The sequence below is a fragment of the Penicillium paradoxum genome, assembly GCF_028828445.1.
Source record: "Penicillium paradoxum strain IBT 22861 chromosome Unknown utg000007l_segment0_segment0, whole genome shotgun sequence".
Classification (NCBI taxonomy): Eukaryota; Fungi; Ascomycota; class Eurotiomycetes; order Eurotiales; family Aspergillaceae; genus Penicillium; species Penicillium paradoxum.
This window is the reverse complement of record NW_026643185.1, coordinates 1051406-1069272: the sequence shown is the minus strand read 5'-3', so window position 1 is coordinate 1069272 and position 17867 is coordinate 1051406. Positions and strand designations below refer to the sequence as shown.

Genomic DNA, 17867 nt, shown 5'->3' with positions numbered 1-17867 from the left:
TCCTGAGGTGAGTCCCAAGAACCCCAACCGGTCTCACGGCTACCATGTTCAACGCGCATTGCCTCGGTTTGATGCGAGATGCATGGGATGCATGTCGTCACTCGCAGCCTGCTAACATCTCTTTGTTGCAGCCCGAATCTTCGCGTCTGCTTGAAGAGGATCCTTATCAGGCCGGATATGGCTATGGAGCCCTCAACCATGCTCAGCAGGCCAGCCAGCCCGACCCGGAATATGTGAGGCGTGAGAGAGAAGCGCTGGAATCCATTTGCCAGCGGACATCTGAGTTAGTATACCGTCTTTGTCACAAAGTGTTCATCATACAGAGAACTCCGCACTAGTCATCATTAAACTCATACTAACAATCCCTTGCAGCTCCGTCATCGATATCTGGTCCCTTCAACCACAACCACACCTTCAACCCCACGCAACCCTCCACACTCCCATTTCTGCATCCCCTGCTCTGTCACAAAGGACAGGCGGGACAACTCCTGTGACATCTACCCACCGCACATCGCCGCCAAGCCGCCCCACCTCCGGTGCGTCAGGCAATGTCCCAAAACACTGGGGCGAGGTTGTCATCAACCCAAACAAGAAACGGTCTCGTGCCGACATCAAGACTGATACTAAATCCAGTCATGATGTGTTTGGAGTACTGAACGTTACCTAAGGTGGGCCTTTAAAGCATCGCTGCACATTGACGATTACGATGTACACGACAACAAGGTGCGGATTGTGAGAATCCAATTCAGAGATGCAGATAAGGGTACTGGAAGACCCGTCTTATTATTTTTTCTTGCGCTACACTATCATTTGGGGGATTTGTTTCTTGCATTGATCGCAGGTCGACTGGTTTTTTTTCGCACATACATGTCCATTCTTTTCCTTTCCTGGTCTGATATACCCCGTGGCGCAGGCTTTTTCCTTTGTATCAGATCTTATTTTCTGTTCTATTCTGATTTCAATTCTTCCTGGCGCGTTTGGAAAATTTGTTCATTTGTTCCTTTGTCGTCACATCAACTTGCCTGACGTGTGCTTACTTGCATAGTCTTTAAGTGTTGGGCTGCATCCCTTCTTTGCATAGACACTCAATTTGAACTTCATTCCCATGTGGCTTGTGTCAAATCCACATAATGAACATGAGTTCTAGATTATTGGTCTCCCTGATGGAGGTGTAGACTAAGCATACTAGGTAAGTATTTTGACTTGGATAGGGGAGTCTACTATGTAAATGTGATTTCAAGCTCACTGTACAATTGGGGAATCATGGAGACGAAGGAGAAACCCCATATCACTCCTCATGCCTTGGAGGAAGTCAGCACCGATTGCTTGCCCCGTCACAATGCCTTGTGGATGCACCGGAATAGGTAATAATAAATGAGGAAAACAACAAAATGAGGTTCACAGGACGAAACGAAAATTGAATGAACATAACAACTCCCCTATAACAAAACAAAGAACGAAAACGCCCGCTGATCCTGTTCCAGCATGGATATAGAATAGAGTTGAGTGATGCAATATGTGCCGAGCCGCTCTCGGACTTGACGGAATCTGTCGCACTCAAGTCGATCAGACATCGTCCATCGTGCCCGCTGGCTCTTCACCGCCAGAATCATAGCTCCCTGCGGAGCTCAACTCGTCTTCAGACTCGGTGTCTTCACCTGCTTCATCTACGGCTTCCTTGCTGGCATATTTGGCGACGTATTCTAAGGATAAAATATCAATATGATGCAAAGGCAAATGTAGAGAATATTTGTATTATAGCATACCTTTTACCTTTGCCTCGTATGCTTTGGGCTCCCTCATCATCAAGGCGGCGGCCTCACCGTTGAGGGGATCCGATGGATTGGGATAGCGGAGGAGTTGGGGTAGGAAAACCTCGAAGATGTTGAGCATGTCGTACATCGGGGACCATGTTTGGTTGATCACATCAAGGCATACCGAGCCTGACCTGTGGTGGAAATGGATATTAACTCTTGAAATTCCCCGCTGATATTGGAACGACTTTGACTTACAGCTCGTCGATATTTGGGTGGAATATCCGGTTGACGAATCCGATGCTTGGGCTCTTGTATGGGTATTGATCGGGCAATTCAACGTGGATTTTCCAGTGACCTCCGGTGAATGGTGCTATAAAGGTTAGTATGATGCAATTCTGGTCGCATGTGTTCAAAGCATACTTTCTTCTGGTCCCTTGAATCGAACGTAGAATTCCTGCCTGTTATAAAATTGGTATGGGGGATCTTCAAATGGTTTGGTGAGGGTGCGTGAAAAGTACATACACTAGATTCTCAGAGTCAGCATATATTAACTGTAACTAAGAAAAGGTAGAACTTACTGTTATCGTTGACCAGAGTCACTTCATAATCACTCATGAGCCTAGAAACATTGTCAGACTAACTCCAGAAACGAAGTATGCTCGCCGAGGTGAACCGAGGGGTTGCGAAAGACGGAAGCCAAATCGAAAGGGTTCGGGGATTATCAGCCGTACATCCTATTTCAAAGTTAGTGGTCGTGCTAGAAGTATTTCCAAGCTTGCGAGGCATACTTCATGACCTATTAAGTGAAACGCAACAGTTATTAGAATCTCTAGGTACAAGTGGGGGATCATCGGACTCCCCATGACATCACTTACATCTGTCTCGATTCTGCGCTTGGGGCTACTCATATTGGCGATGTAATGGGATATTTCCTGGAAGCAGAGTTTGGAATGTTGTGAGGTGTATCGTTCTCGGGCTATCACTGAGAATATAGGCCCAGCAGAGTCAGGGTGGCGTGGTTCACTAAAGCAGATGTTCCCGGAATCGGAGCGGGGAAGTAATAGGCGGGGCGTCGATGGACTTTGTAATAGAGGATGTTGAGCAGTTGGGGGGGATCAAAGAGTAAGAGATAGGCGATTAGCAGGACTAGCAAGTGTCAGAAAGGCCTTCAAATTACTTCTCAGAGTAGAGCAAAGGAAATAAAGAAGAGGGGAGGATGAGGTCCCGAACGATAAGATCGGGCACCGGGGCATGGGCCGATGAGTCAGCTTCCTTACCGGCCGGGGGGCCGGGGCAGGTCTATCGGCCCCAGGGCCCTTCTTCAACCACCTCTCCTAAATGGTTGTCGGCATTGCTGTGAGAATTCTCTCGTTCATTTAAAGGCTGTCAATCTATATAATTTTTGCTTAAACTTAACATTTAGTCAGTTTCGTCTCCCATATTTTGCAATGCCTCTTCCTGTCCATCGAAAACAACCAGGTTTTCAAGCACAGATGCCTGATTGGGCAATGATACAGGGATCTATGAAGAATTGGCTATAAATCTTATTAGCTTTCTAAATGATCGGAGAATTATCTTTCTAGCACCTCGAAGCTAAATTTTGTCTCGCCTCTTTTGAACAATGTCTTCAACGATATATAGAAAAGCTTTGAATGGCAGGCAACGTCTGCAGATGCTAGTGACTCTTGGACTATATGTATTTCTCATCTCTAGCACGCCCGCTCGCATTATAGGCAGGCAAGTTGAATCAAAGCAAATGCCCTACAACAAGCCTAAACAAGGGATATTTTCGCCATGATACCTTCAATCAAATGACTTGATTTTGGGGCCGTTGGACTTGATCAATATATCAATGATTTCTAGCTATCTATGTTGGTATTGATATATGATGATCTTGCATTGACATTTGAACCCTGCCACTATGCTTCTTGTGTTCGCTAATTCGTTGTGATGATATAGTTCCAATCTAACTCACAGGCAAGGTATATATCAACAAAGAAGCAGACCAAATTGGGTTTAATCTATCTATTTGCATTGTCCGCCTGTTCTCTGTTCTATAGCTCCAAAGAAGCATAAATCAGAGGTGAATATGCCTCCTACATGTAGCTATGGAGCAAGTTCAAATGGATTCGTGGACCTCGAGAGCACTTGCCAACGTTCAGGGTCCGCGCCTGCTTTCCTCTTTGCGACAAGACTATCGTCAGCAACGCACTAACACTCCAGGGCTGTTCACTCTTTAACCTATTCTCCTACATTTCAAGATTTGAACTATAGAGTGAAATTTGACTTTTCGCCTCCACCACGCCTTCTTTTTCATCATGACTTACCCTTCGCGGCATGCTATACCAAACCAGATCCGAGCCTACCTCGCAAATATATTAGTGGAAAAATATGGATTCCCGGTCCCCGAAGCTCTTGCAGTCACAGAGTCTTGGAAATATGGCCGTGAGTGCTACCTCCGCGAGGCATCCCCATCATAGGGGTCATCTTGCCGTTTCAATTCTATCAACATCATTCTATCAACATCACGAAGTCGCGAAACTAGGAAGCGGCACTGTGTCCATTGTACGGCTTTTGTGGGTTTCCGGGCCTATTTTGCTCTATCGCAATGCAGGCGAATTGGCGCACCGCTCAAATCTGGGCGGAGAGGGTTTCATGATCATCGGAATCGCATTGTCTGGCCTTGGGTTTATGGCGATGATTTACAGATTTGCCCACTCTGTCGAAACCTGTTGAAAGAGGCTACGTTTCCACACTGTTGCCTGCATTGATTCAATTGATGTCACGTTTTGGCGATTTGATTTTGGAGGCAAGACAGAAGTCAACAATGCTGTCTTCACTTCGTACTACCCAGTTGCTACATATACTTGCGGGAACAAGGAAAACGCACTTAGCTCAGAAAAGCTTACAGAAATGGCTCGGTGCAGATCTAGGATTATGAATCTGAGCTTTATGAACAATGGACCTATCTGGATTGAAAAAAGAGAAAACGAGTACAGGTATTCTTAAGACCTTTCTCGGTGATTATACACAATCCAGCTAGAGTCTGCCATTTGTAAAAGAGACCAAAATACAAACCTACGAATAGACAACTACAATAACTACTGGAACCTGATTGATATAGTTGCATCCTTTGAGTTTACGCTTGGGATGCGTTGGCATCAGTGGGTGAGGTAAAGGTAAGCTCGTTGGGCATTATAATGCGATGTTGAAGCGCCTGAGCCTTATTGGAATAGAATATTATTACTGTTGCAGTCGTTGTGCTTGACTGCCCCATTATCAGGCGACATAAAATGCAAGACACCATAATCTACCTTCCAGCCGACAAATTGAGGGAGTATGTAGATACAAAGGACACGAGAACTCATGGTGAAAGGTTGTGCATATATTTCTAGATCTATGTGGCGCAATCCTAGTTTTTGTACTCTGGTAACATACCTTCATCTCCGTTATAGATATGTCAATCACCAATTGTAGGAAGCATGGATAAATTTTGGGGTAGAAGCCAAAAACTGTATGGTCCTCTAAAGGAACCTTGGAATGTTGTAGATATTCGTACCTCTGTGGATCTCTCCCTTGTATGGGGATACATGGATCTTGAGTTATAAAGAACATTTAGAACTGATCTCAGGTGGGAATCTTGGCGCAAAAGCTCTATTATAATAGTTATATATCACTAGTAGTAAAGCGGAGAAGTCAACAGGCGAGGATCACAGGAAATCCAACGACCGGCTCTGAACTCTCCCATTATGATGTTAAAATAAATCACAAGGAAATGAAGGTCTGATAGGAAGAACTTGGGCAAGTACTTTGGATCAAACAAGAGATGTAATGGATGAATATTTATGTCCTAACTAACCGTGCCAGCCTGTGTCTAGTCCTCACCTCAGTGCTGCTCCTCGGGTGGTAGTTTGATGTTCACTGCATTCTCCGCCAAAGCTTTGTTCTGGATGTTCTTACGAGCAATGTAAGAATTGATATAATCGGGTACATCAGCAACCTTACTATCACCACTTGGAACAGGCGTTCCAAAGGTTTCCCAGACCGGAACAACGCCAGTCCAGACACTACCAGTAACTTGCTCGTTGCCCGAGTCCTTACGCTCATCCGAAACACCACCATCACGAATCTTGCCGCTGCCATCCACAATCTTGACCTTAAGAATGACAGTCGACTGCATCTCCGCACGGTCCGGTGGAACACGTGAATGATCCCAGCGGTCCGCGAGAACTGAATCTGTGATCATTTTCATGGCCCACAGCTTTTCTGCTTCGTCTGTGACGAGATTTGCATAGCCATGCAGGATGGCAGAGCGATAGTTATAACTGTGCGAGTTGGGTGTGAGTGACAGGATCAAACCGTCTACTTTGCTCGTTGCGATGCAGATGGGAAGTCCCTCGCCTTCGCCGCAGTTGCGAGCTAGGTTCATAATTCGTGAGCTGACGTAGCCGTGGAGATAACACTCTAGAGGCTCATCGATGCCCGCAGAGGGAAACTCGAATGAGCCCATTTGCCCAATCATTGGTAGAATGGCAGGAAATGGGTCTTCTGGTCCCGGGTTGAATGAGACATGGAGGACCTGGGAGTCATTGATGATTGAATGGATCGGACCCAGATCATATGTGGCTAGAATATGCCATTATTAGTTGGCTTCGGTGTACTTTCATAGTACCGCCATACCTCGGTGCTTGTACCGGTTGGCGGTGTTGGAAACCCGCTTGGGGTAGGCCAGAGTTCGTCCCATGATGTATGGCTGTATGGTAATCTACCAGGTATGTAGATGGTAGAGAGCCTGTCTAAAGAAGCAAGAAATAAGCGACGACGAAACAAGCATTTATAGTAGGTAGATGTTAGATCAAGATAAGTAATCTGGTGGACTACTCTGTGCATCAATGGATGTAAGTTGTAGGGCACGCCTCCAAATGCCCTTTCTGGCAGGTCCATCCGCGCAAGTCTTCCCCACAAAGGCTAGACCGGCTGACAATGGATGTCAGCCTGCGCACAGATCGATCGCAGATTAATGTGACAGGGTGGAGTGGACAAGAGAAGCTCCTCCGATGTCAAACGTGTCCGAGGTGATTGGCCCACACCGCCGACTCGGGATCCGTAAACCTGGAGATAACAACTCCTTCTACAGTTTACTCTTATCACCCAATTCTTAGATCCCTCAGCATGGCGACGTGCAGGTTTCTCGTTCGCCAATGTGCTGCTCAGCTGCGCTCATCATCGCGACCTTTAAGTCATTCGTTGCGCCAATTCCCTAGATGCAACCATCTGCCTCGCAGTTATGCTACTTCGGTGGCCGCCGCCGAACTCAAATTTGGCCAGCCATTGCATGAGACGCACCCCCACATCCTAAGCCCAGGCGAACGTGGGTCATTATCTCTTTCAGTTGCGTCGTGTTGATTTAACTGATCGTGTTTTGCCCAGTCACGCCCGGAATCACCGCCCTTGAATATGCGCAACGTCGATCTAAACTCGCCAACAAGCTCCCCAAAGGCGCAATTGCAGTCCTGGCCGCCTCGGAGGTCAAGTACCGCGCGCAGGGAATCTTCACTGAGTACCGCCAAGATTCCAATTTCTTTTACTTGACGGGTAAGTTTGCTTGATACACTGGTGAGTGTTGCGGAGGTCACCTGCTAACTGTTTGCGCGCTGGATAGGATTCAACGAACCGAACGCACTAGCAATTATCGGCAATGACGGCTCCGGTGACAATCATATCTTCCATTTATATGTGCGGGAAAAGGACCCCAAGGCAGAACTCTGGGACGGGGCACGCTCCGGCACTCAAGCTGCCGTGGACGTCTTCAATGCGGATGAGGTGCGGAATCCTGGCTTGGGGATGAAGTAAATCTCTAAGCTGACATTGAAAACAGACAGGAAATATCGAACGCATTGGAGATATTCTCCCGAGCATTGTGCAGGGAGCAACGGAAGTTTACTCGGACATCCCCACATTTGATGGATCACGATCCTCTCTAAATAGATACCTGTATGGGCCAACAGTTGCGTCAGAGAAGCTGAAGAAAGTTGTCGATCACCGCCGGGTCAAGCCGTTGAAGCATCTCCTCAATGAAATGAGGGTATTCAAGAGCGAAAACGAGGTTGTGCAGATGCGCCGATTGGGACAAGCGTCAGGTAGATCTTTCACCGAGGCTATGCGACAGGATTTTACCCGAGAGAAAGATCTCTATTCATTCCTGGAGTATCAATTCAAGGTGAATGGATGTGATACCAACGCATTTGTCCCGGTCGTCGCTGGTGGCCAGGTGAGCATTTTGATCACTCCCAACTGGATCGCATACTGACGAATTTAGAATGCCCTGGCCATTCACTACACTCGAAATGACGACGTATTGAAGTTTGTATTCTCTCACTCATAAATTATAGGACTATGCTTACACTTTATCTCAGGGATGGTGATTTGGTTCTCGTTGATGGCGGTGGTGTAAGTTTATTCAACCCGAGAGAAGCTTCACACTCCCGGGCCACTAACCAAATCATAGGAATGGGGAAGCTATATCTCCGACATTACTAGAACGTGGCCTGTCAATGGCAAGTTCTCCGATCCTCAGCGTGATCTGTATAATGCTGTACTTAAGGTACACCGAACCTGTCTTTCCCTGTGCCGCGAGACCTCCAACCTCTCGTTAGACAAGCTGCATGGTATCGCCGAAAATGGATTAAAAGACGAGCTGAAGTCGCTTGGCTTTGATGTTTCGGGCAATGTATGTCTCTCAACCATTCCCCCGTGGAGCACGCAACTAACCCCAGCTAGGCATTGAGCACTCTCTTCCCACACCATTTGGGACACTATGTCGGCCTTGATGTGCACGACTGCCCTGGGTATTCCAGAGGTTACGACCTGAAGGCAGGTCAATGTATAACAATTGAACCGTTCGTCTCCAGTCACCCCCAAAATCTCAGGTTTGAAACAAGCTGACCCATGCCAGGGGTATCTATGTTCCCAACGATGAGCGATGGCCCGCCCACTTCCGTGGGATCGGAATTCGCATCGAGGATAGTGTTTGCGTCGGAGATGAACATCCGATCGTTTTGACCCCAGAAGCTGTCAAGGAGGTATGTCCATCTTATGTCCATTCAATTGGGTGGTTACTAATTTATGATAGGTTGAGGACATTGAGGCATTACGTAGTTAGATATGATGTATCCGGTCGCTGCCAGATACCCTCGAAAACTCATGTACAATAGCATAAGGCTTCAGATAAATCATGCCTGAGCCCCTTTTCCCCCCATTCATTTGTTCCTTCCTGAGTAGATTCTACGGAGTATATTGTCCGAGTTAGCCCTGCCTAGATTACTTTGGGGTGGCTGGTCTGGGGCTCGTTTGGGGGGCTCGTTTGGGGGGCTGGTTCGGGGGGTTGGAGACGATTGGCGATTTTACTAGGTGTATGTTAAGAAGAGACTCATTTGGCAAAATTGCCATTCGCAAAAATGAGATCGAGAATGAAATAAAAAAGGGAAAGAAGTCGAAAAGAATCTCAGTCGCGGTCCAAGAATGCAATGTTGATGTTCATGCTTCACGCGCTGCCGTTGGTTGTCGGGCCTCCGCTCAAAACAAACTGAGCTCCACACCACACGACTTGCTTTGCTCGTCTTTCTTCCTCTTCTTCTAGGTCTTCCACCTCGTCTTTCTCTTCCCTCCCCACCCTCGACCACTTTGAATTGCTCTTCCCTCCCTTAACTACTTCCTGTTGTCATTCGTGGTACAATGTGCATCCTCTGATTCCTTGCAAACACCGAAAAGACGTGTAGCACGTCGCGTGCTTTGCCTCGAGTACCCCTCTTTGGTCGTTGATCATAGTCACTCTACAAAAACATCTAGACGCGTTCTCAGCCCTGGGAAACTGTTCCCCAATGGCAACCGTATTCGTACCTCCCTCGCCACGAAACTCCCTGACCATGGCGACTCGCCGGCCACTTGCAAACGTGCCGAATGCAACCAACTCCCCACACCGGACTGGCGTACTGCCAGCTAAACGAGCTCGATCAACCCAAATAGAGATGCCGTACGGGCAACCACCGCCGAAGAAACAATCCATGGAAAAGATTGGAAACGAAAGTCGTCCTGTCACCTGTCAGACGACGAACACGGACTCGAAACTCTTTGCACGACGTTCGAACAACACCAATCCAAGCGCATTTGAGAGGAAGCTTGTTGCAGCCAGGGAAAAAGAACGCCAGCCGTCAGTCAAGCACGTCAAGACTGAAAAGGCCCCAGCAGATACTATGGATTCAATTCGACAGTGGCAACGGCACTATCGCAAGGCATTCCCTCAATTTGTCTTCTACTTTGATAGCATTCCTGAAGATCTTCGACGGCGATGCTCTCGCCAGGTCAATGCTCTTGGGGCTGTGAGTTCTGATCCCCCGTTAATCACATTCCAGCTAGCCTCAACATCATATATTACATCTGATATCAACCTTTTCCCCTCATTCAAAGCCTCCCATTGGCCTGACAGTCTCTAATCCAATCTTTTATAGCGCGAGGAGAAATTTTTCTCTCGTCTGGTTACTCACGTCGTCACTTCGCGTCCTATCCCCCCGGAAGCCACCACTCCGGCAGAACCAGAAGCAACAGCTGACAACACGCACGGGGATGGAAACGTTCAAACCGTGAATCCCTCACTCCTTGAGCGGAATGGCGAGCCTCATTTGCATGTCTCATTAAAAACCGAGGCGCGTCGTGATCAGGGAAATATGGACATTCTGCAAAGGGCTCGCCAAATGGGCATGAAGATCTGGGCGCTGGAAAAGCTTCAGCGGATGATCGCTACTATCAATGATAGCGATATAGGGGCTCAGTATGAAGCTGCTCGTGCCAAAGCCGCCGGTGGTATTGCTGCCAACGGCAAGGGAGAGAACGACCTATCGCGGGTGCTTCGCCAGGAGCTTCTCAATGGACCATCTGATCGTGATCCATTGGCATCGATGGAAATGTTGATGTTCAAAGGACCGTTCATCTACATTCACGACATGAATGAGAAAAGCAAACCAACTATGGTGCGAGAATATTCCCGAGTCGCCAAACGCCAGGATGGGTCTTGGCCACAGTTCAGAAGCGCTCCTCTAGGAAAGTGCCCATTCATCGATGAGCCACCGAGTAGGAAAGAATATGATCGACACAGATCGCGTCACCACAAAGAGAAGAAGGCTTCCTCTCGTAAGGCTGATGGAAAGCATGATACCAAGCCAAAGGCCACTGTACCCACCCAAGAAACCACCGAAGCTGATACCACAGCTGAGACTGCTCCCTCCAAGCCATCGATCAGAGAGGAAGAGCGTGTTTCGCCTCCAACTCAGGTCGAGTGCGGAAAGCCATCCTGTGATGAAACGAATCATGAACGGAAAAGTTCTGAAAGCTTCATTCCTCCTCACTTCCCTCGTACTGGGCCTTTTTACACTGGCAATGAGCCTGCGGCCTCGGGCGTTCAGCCGTCCAACATGACATCCGCAATTCGGTCACAGATGATCTCATCTACTGCTGCAGCACCTGGTGCAAAAGCTGGGCTCAGCAAGGAGGTTCACGGCCTACAGCGGAAGGTTCTTGAGAAGGGGACCGGTGGGTTTACCGTAGGGTCGATGGCTGCTCCTCAACGTCGTGATGGATCTACAACCGTGGCCATGAAGAACAATCTGAACCCCCTGGAAAATCCAACACCCGACACAAAGAAGATCAAACAAAGCAGTCTGAAGGAGCTGGCTCGAAGCGTCAAAGGGATGAAAAAGAACAGCAAAAGAAACCCGAACGGCGCAGAGATCCCAAACCTGGATATTGTGAGAACTGCCGAGACAAGTTTGACGATTTTGAAGAAGTATGGACTAAAATTTCCGGTGACTTGCATCTCCTCGATACTAACCGTTCTTTAGCATACTTTGACTCGGAAACATCGCCGGTTCGCAGCTAACTCGACAAACTGGGCCGAACTTGATGCGCTGCTCTTTGAAATTCAACGTCCCTTGAAGGACGAATACGATTATGATGACTAGATTTCCTTTTTCTTCCATACTGGATCTCGGCCTGAACCTCTCTTTGCATCCTGATGCAGGTCGAGGTTCCTTTTATTTTCCACTTATCCTTCTATTGCCTCGTCGCAATCTCTATTTTCGCCCGTCATGCCCGACTTGGATCAGAAACCACCCACATAATCATACCCTCGGCATCGACACACATGCATAGTGGTGTTCGTTTTTTATTTTGTCTTATCTTGCATCAGCACTACCGGCAATCAGCTCGTCTCCGACGCCCCTGGCCTGCTTTCCCTGACCTTGATCGAGGTCGTCCACTCGTTTATCCGCCTTTTCACTTCTTCCAACTGTATTGAATATTCAAATTTACACCAGCATCACCGTCGAAGTCGTGACCCGACCTCGATCATCAGCCAAAGGCACTTTTGGATACCTGAATTCCTCATGTTGCCCCCCAAAAAAAGATCCCATTGCCGACGCTGTTTGTCACCCAAGCATGCGTTTTGGACATGAACCCGGTCAGTTACGATAGACCGATGGTATAATGGACGATTTAGCATGACCCCAAGGCTTCCGAACCTTGCATTGCACTCCATTCCATCCCCACTTTATCCCCCTTTTTGGACCTACGGGACCATCTTTTCTCTCTTAACCAGTTTTCTTTTTCCTTATGTCTTCTCACTGGTGGTGACTTGTTCACTTATAGCTGTGGCTTATTGTCCAGCGCATGCGGCCGAGTGTCTGTTGAGACTCTTCGATTCTCGTGACATTACTTACCCGAACACGCATTTATTCGACTCGATGATCTGTATGCAGCTTGTATCGTGCTAATTGAATTGTCTACTATCTAATTTTTCCTTGACCATATCACAATAGACCGTGAAATATCGTAGAGAAACACCAGGCTCTCACTTAACCCAATGCGGTAATCACCTCGGCGAGTCGTAAACTGCAGGCGGTGACGCCCTAGTTGTGGGCGGTGAGAAGGAAACAAGATCCATGTGCAGAGAGGAGCTTCCAACCATGGTTGTTCTCAATGGACATGCATGTCCTGAGGAGCTTTGAAGGAGTATGTTTGCATATAGAAGTCCAAAACGAATTGACTCTTCCATTTTAACCTGAATGTGCGACTCCCATAATCCCATATACCCCCGCAAACCACCTCGGCATTCGGTCCCGTAATCATCGGCAGTAAAGATCTCGAACTTCAAATTTTTGATGCTCCCGTCTACGCCGCATAACCCAGCACGTTAGTCCGGACAGAAGGATCTATGAACGTACAAATCCGCAGCATCCGGTGAAAAACATACGAATTAGAATTTTCGAAGCTTGCTCTGTATCTCATCCAAGCAGCTCCAGGTGCGGTTCGACCGGCTTTTCCAAGCTTCATTTCGCCGCTGAGGTCATTTGCCGTTGCTTTGTTATCACCGTTTCTACAGCTTGAGATAATACAGTTTTGTACATATATTGATTACTCGGGGTACATACTCATTGCTCGCAGAAAGTTTCGGGATTTCCTTTGTGTGACGACGGGTGCTTCCGTGTTTCGTTTCTCGATCATACCACAATGGCCGCGCCGGGCCCCGCAATGCGGCGCACAGCGCTCGCTGCTTCCACGCTTCTAAGAAGAGCGGTTCCTATGACTCGAGTGCATGCTGCGCATACACCTCTTGTCTCTCGATGTTCCGCACTTCCTTTTACCACGCCGACGCCACATTCCCTCTCCCAAACCCGACATAGTTCCTATTCTGCGCCAACGCCAAGTGGGAACGAAAAGGCCCGCAAGAAGGTCACGATCCAGACGCTTCGGAATTTGTACAAAAAGGGCGAGCCGATTACTATGCTCACAGCGCATGACTTCCCAAGTGCCCATGTGGCTGATGCGTCGGGGATGGACATGGTTTTGGTGGGGGATAGCTTGGGAATGGTAGCGCTTGGACTGGATAACACGACCGAGGTCGTAATGGAAGAGATGATTCTGCATTGTCGGAGTGTAGCACGGGCAACGAAAGCTGCGTTTATCGTGAGTCTTTCTGTCCGATACGTGGCTCCGTAGTGCCATCGACTAACAACAATGCTTTCCCAGGTTGGAGATCTACCTATGGGCTCATATGAAGTGTCCCCCGAGCAGGCTATTGAGTCATCCTTGCGGCTCGTCAAAGAGGGCCGCGTACACAGCGTCAAAATTGAGGGTGGCGAGGAACTCGCGCCAACAATAAAGCGCATCACACAAGCGGGCGTGCCGGTAGTAGGCCACGTCGGCCTCACACCTCAGCGACAGAATGCGCTGGGCGGCTTCCGCGTCCAGGGTAAGACGTCGGAGAGTGCGATGAAGCTGCTGCGCGATGCGCTGGCGATGCAAGAGGCTGGCGCGTTCATGCTTGTACTTGAGGCAATGCCGTCGGAGGTTGCCACGATCATTACGCAAAAGCTGCAGATCCCGACTATCGGAATTGGCGCTGGAAACGGCTGCTCGGCTCAGGTGCTCGTGCAGGTTGACATGACTGGCAACTTCCAGCCTGGTCGATTTGTGCCGAAGTTTGTTAAGCAGTATGCAGATGTCTGGAGTGAGGCTGCTCGCGGCATTACGCTGTATCGCGACGAGGTGAAGAGTCGAGCATTCCCTTCCGAGGAATACACATACCCAATTCCGAAGGATGAGCTTGCTGGATTCCAGAAAACGGTGGACGAAGTCTTCCCGAGTTCATGATTTCATTTTGTTGGCATTTTAATTTTTTCATGGCCATTTTTCGCATGTTCTGTATCAAGCATCATCATCTGTACATAGCATCTTTGTCAGTTTGAACTGACTGTCCATAGCCCACTCAGCCAAATGCTGGCGTCATTGAATAAGCGACAATCAATTGATCGTCTGTTTTGAAGCACTGTCACAAAGTCAGCATATCAATTACTGACTCTAGCATGAGTAGGACGTTAAACTTGTACTCACCCGCCATAGTCCGCCCATGCCTTCATCTAGTCCGGGCGCAAATACACTATTGACATAACAAAAGACGGAATCTGTCTCTTTGCAGTCTAGCTTTTTGCGCAGGAATTTGACAACTGTCTCGAACTTCTGTGAAGCGCTGACCTTGAACACCCGGTTTTTCAAAATCGGGGCAGATGGAAGAGGCTGGAAACGAACAGTGACTAGCTCAAAGTTAGGCAAACTTCACGCTTTGGAATGAATTCCGATTATCGAAATTACAGTTGTTTATCTGACCAGAAGCTCGCCAGGGAAGGGGGAACATTACCTTTTCCCGCATCAATACTCTCAACATCTGCCAGAGCCTGGTGTGCATCCCGGGGTAAGTTTGTCAGCATGACCGACGCGGACATATTCATGGGCAGGTCCGCGCCATGGTCGTCATCAGGGATGGGGGCATTTGCAGGGTTTGGGGACGGTGTGCCTGAGCTTTGGGACTGGCGCTGACTCGGGCGATGACTGAGTGTGCTTGACTGTGGATTCGGACTTGGAGAGCTCTGTGCAGAATTCGCAGAAGGAGATGAGGGATTCATGATGCCCAGGATCACCAAGCTGGTAGATTTGATGGCGACGACGGTAGTAGTTGGGAGTTGGAAGTTGAGGTTGACAGCGGGGACCTTAACGCGCTTAAAGTTCGGGCCGTCGCCTGTGGAACGTGGGACAAGCCACTAACCCCCCTGGGCATTCTACATCTGCCTCTGCATATCAACAATGGAAATCAACTATATTTGATGGAATCTTAACTATTTGATCCTCATATGTCCATCACATCGGACTCTGTTGCCCATATACCCCGCTTCACTTACCCCCAGAATCATGGCTATAATGGGCATCTTCCTTCTCCTATTCAGCTATTCAGCTATTCGCCTACTTGCAGCGCGGCTTCGAAGAATTTAGAGCGGAGCTATTCAGTGGGAAAGAGGTATTTCCTAAAAGCTGATGGAAGGGGCTGCTCACCGCTGGTCTTGACTTACTTTAATCAAGGACCTGATTGGTATCGGTATATTCAGAAGCTCAACTAGAAGAGCATAATTTGGCGTAGGGTCATATTCGATTGCATTGGGCGGTGGAAGATGTATTTTGAATGATGTTCTTTGATAAAATCTGAGGATAGAAGCCTGAGACCTAACCCGGGAAGACATTGCGTGAAGCTTCCATCCCGCAAGGTACATGAGAATGCTATGCTAGATGGATCGGAATATGCCGCATGTGAATGTATGAAGACTTGGCAGATAAAACACATATCAATATAGTGGGAGATGCTATGTACGAAGTACTTCAGATAAACCTTGGAAGCAGTCGAATAACGTAATCTTGGTGGTCGACACATCCATGGATGCTGGGGTGACTATGCCAAATTGGCAAGTGCGTATGACATTGGCGGTAATGCCTTCACTCCGATGTCTCCGCAGAACTGTCATCGGCTGGTCATGATGGCCTACTTGACCTAGCAACTCTTGGGACGTTTGTCTTCTTTCCATTCATCATCTACCTAGGTATTTCCTTTTCACACAGCCCATCATGGCACCTGTCTATCATGGTCATTTCTCTTTCAACGTGGACACGTTCTATGTCACTACATCTGGTGGTCACATTCATCCACGTGCTTCTCGCTCAGAACTGGATGCTATCTTTAGCACAATTATCCGAGACCGAAACAGCAACCCCGACCACTTGGGTCATTGGTATGAAGCGCAGGTTCTCCACTATGGACTAACACCGACGAAAAGCAAAGCGACAGCCAAGGTCAGATTGCTGGAGGCACTACAGGAGGGTCATCTAGATGTGCCAGAAGGAATACGCAAGATCGAAAAGGATCTGAGGAATGAATGGACCAAACATGACTTGGAGACTCGTTTTCGGGGTTCCGCAATCCAACTTTCACTCTCTAGCACTTTGAACACTACGATGACTGTGCCAGTTGATCGTGGCATCCCGAAGAGATCATTGGATGATGGTCAGGAAACTGTCTTTTGCTCTGCCGTTGTTGACGGGCCCAGTGTTTTGGCCAGCGTGCAACCCCAACGAACCAACATACCCCCGTCCTCTGCTCAGAACAAGAAAAGGAGACTCAACACAGAAGGATCGAGGCTTCGTTTGGTCAATACTGCCAGAAGTTATGCGGAAGGTAGTGGTACCAACGTGCAAGTTCCTCTCGGTGCGAACTTACGCAGTGCCAACCCACACAGTGGCGCTCTACCCAGAGTTATCTCCACATCCATGGTCGATGAACATCAGCGGCCAGCTCCAAACAGAATCTTCCATCACGCCCAACGACACACTGTGGCTTCCTCGTTTCAGGCCACCTCTTATCCCAGGGTAAGCATTGTTTCACGGTCAATAGACAAAGCAATACGCATATGTAGATCTAACCAAAGTGATTAGGACCCACAGCTACCTTCCGGACCTTTGATCCCCCCAGTTGCCGACCCTCTGGATGACTACCGCAGATATGACTACATGCCGGATATAAACTCCAACCAATGTTCCACTAGTTCCACTAGTCAGCCAACGAAGGGAAGATTGGGCCTGTTAAATGGAGAGTACGACATTTTCTCCGACGACTTTGAAGATTGGCCAGAGGAGATACCCCCGGGTGGCTTCAACTTGGCGCTTTGTATGGAGGGCAACAAGATCTGGGGAGAATACGACTTCGGTACGTTTCATGGAATAATATACATGACGCAACGTCCCAGATACGCCTCCATGGAGAAGCACTCATTTAAGTGGCGTGGCCAGGATGGTGATGGGGTTTCAAGATTTGCAAGTGCAAACGAAGGCTGGATCCGCTTTTTGGGCGACGGTGAGATTGAAGGGGAGATTAACTGCAGCGGTTGGTTGGAGTTTCGGGGACAGAGATGTGTTGGACAGGGCACGAGTCGGCCGCGTGATTTGGATTGGTTGAAACAGGAATGGGATAGGTTGGGTATGTGAGTTTGTACTTGCGGAAGATCGATTTGCCTGGGGCTGGGTGCTTGGTTGAAATGGTTGCAATTTACAATGAACTGTTTGAGATAATTCCAGTCAGATGTATGACTACCCTGAGGAAAACAAATCAAATTGCTTTTGCTTTTAGTTGGTCCAACCGCAATAGAAAACATGATTCGCCCAAAGTGAGCATGGAATAGCGGG

At 48.2% G+C, this 17867-nt stretch overlaps 8 protein-coding genes across 8 annotated transcripts; 5 read left to right on the top strand and 3 right to left on the bottom strand.

Moving 5' to 3' along the window:
* Nucleotides 1–44: 44 nt before the first annotated feature.
* Nucleotides 45–667, top strand: N7457_007977 (LAMTOR1/MEH1 family protein; the record flags this gene model as incomplete). Its single annotated transcript, XM_057179020.1, has 2 exons — nt 45–283; nt 373–667. 2 exons carry the CDS (start codon nt 45–47, stop codon nt 665–667), a joined length of 534 nt encoding a protein of 177 aa, XP_057027406.1.
* An 899-nt stretch (nt 668–1566) lies between these two features.
* N7457_007976 (E2 ubiquitin-conjugating protein UBC8) lies at nt 1567–2665 on the bottom strand (the record flags this gene model as incomplete). The annotated part of the gene is made up of 7 exons (XM_057179019.1): nt 1567–1703; nt 1767–1948; nt 2013–2127; nt 2178–2215; nt 2280–2314; nt 2399–2491; nt 2633–2665. 7 exons carry the CDS (start codon nt 2663–2665, stop codon nt 1567–1569), a joined length of 633 nt encoding a protein of 210 aa, XP_057027405.1.
* Nucleotides 2666–5643: 2978 nt separating this feature from the next.
* N7457_007975 (pyridoxamine 5'-phosphate oxidase family protein) lies at nt 5644–6501 on the bottom strand (the record flags this gene model as incomplete). Its single annotated transcript, XM_057179018.1, has 2 exons — nt 5644–6383; nt 6438–6501. 2 exons carry the CDS (start codon nt 6499–6501, stop codon nt 5644–5646), a joined length of 804 nt encoding a protein of 267 aa, XP_057027404.1.
* Nucleotides 6502–6929: 428 nt separating this feature from the next.
* On the top strand, nt 6930–8919 carry N7457_007974 (aminopeptidase P family protein; the record flags this gene model as incomplete). Its single annotated transcript, XM_057179017.1, has 10 exons — nt 6930–7128; nt 7188–7352; nt 7420–7580; nt 7636–8028; nt 8077–8120; nt 8174–8207; nt 8266–8487; nt 8538–8656; nt 8713–8839; nt 8890–8919. The coding sequence occupies 10 exons, from the start codon at nt 6930–6932 to the stop codon at nt 8917–8919; spliced, it is 1494 nt and encodes a 497-aa protein (XP_057027403.1).
* A 718-nt stretch (nt 8920–9637) lies between these two features.
* On the top strand, nt 9638–11770 carry N7457_007973 (protein serine/threonine kinase activating protein nimO; the record flags this gene model as incomplete). Its single annotated transcript, XM_057179016.1, has 3 exons — nt 9638–10135; nt 10265–11557; nt 11651–11770. The coding sequence occupies 3 exons, from the start codon at nt 9638–9640 to the stop codon at nt 11768–11770; spliced, it is 1911 nt and encodes a 636-aa protein (XP_057027402.1).
* A 1546-nt stretch (nt 11771–13316) lies between these two features.
* N7457_007972 (3-methyl-2-oxobutanoate hydroxymethyltransferase ECM31) lies at nt 13317–14459 on the top strand (the record flags this gene model as incomplete). Its single annotated transcript, XM_057179015.1, has 2 exons — nt 13317–13772; nt 13836–14459. The coding sequence occupies 2 exons, from the start codon at nt 13317–13319 to the stop codon at nt 14457–14459; spliced, it is 1080 nt and encodes a 359-aa protein (XP_057027401.1).
* A 115-nt stretch (nt 14460–14574) lies between these two features.
* On the bottom strand, nt 14575–15268 carry N7457_007971 (ubiquitin-like protein ATG12; the record flags this gene model as incomplete). The annotated part of the gene is made up of 3 exons (XM_057179014.1): nt 14575–14634; nt 14700–14899; nt 15004–15268. 3 exons carry the CDS (start codon nt 15266–15268, stop codon nt 14575–14577), a joined length of 525 nt encoding a protein of 174 aa, XP_057027400.1.
* A 988-nt stretch (nt 15269–16256) lies between these two features.
* N7457_007970 (uncharacterized protein) lies at nt 16257–17660 on the top strand (the record flags this gene model as incomplete). The annotated part of the gene is made up of 2 exons (XM_057179013.1): nt 16257–17054; nt 17121–17660. Coding segments are annotated over 2 exons (1338 nt in total), but the record flags the coding sequence as incomplete, so codon positions are not given.
* Nucleotides 17661–17867: the final 207 nt, after the last annotated feature.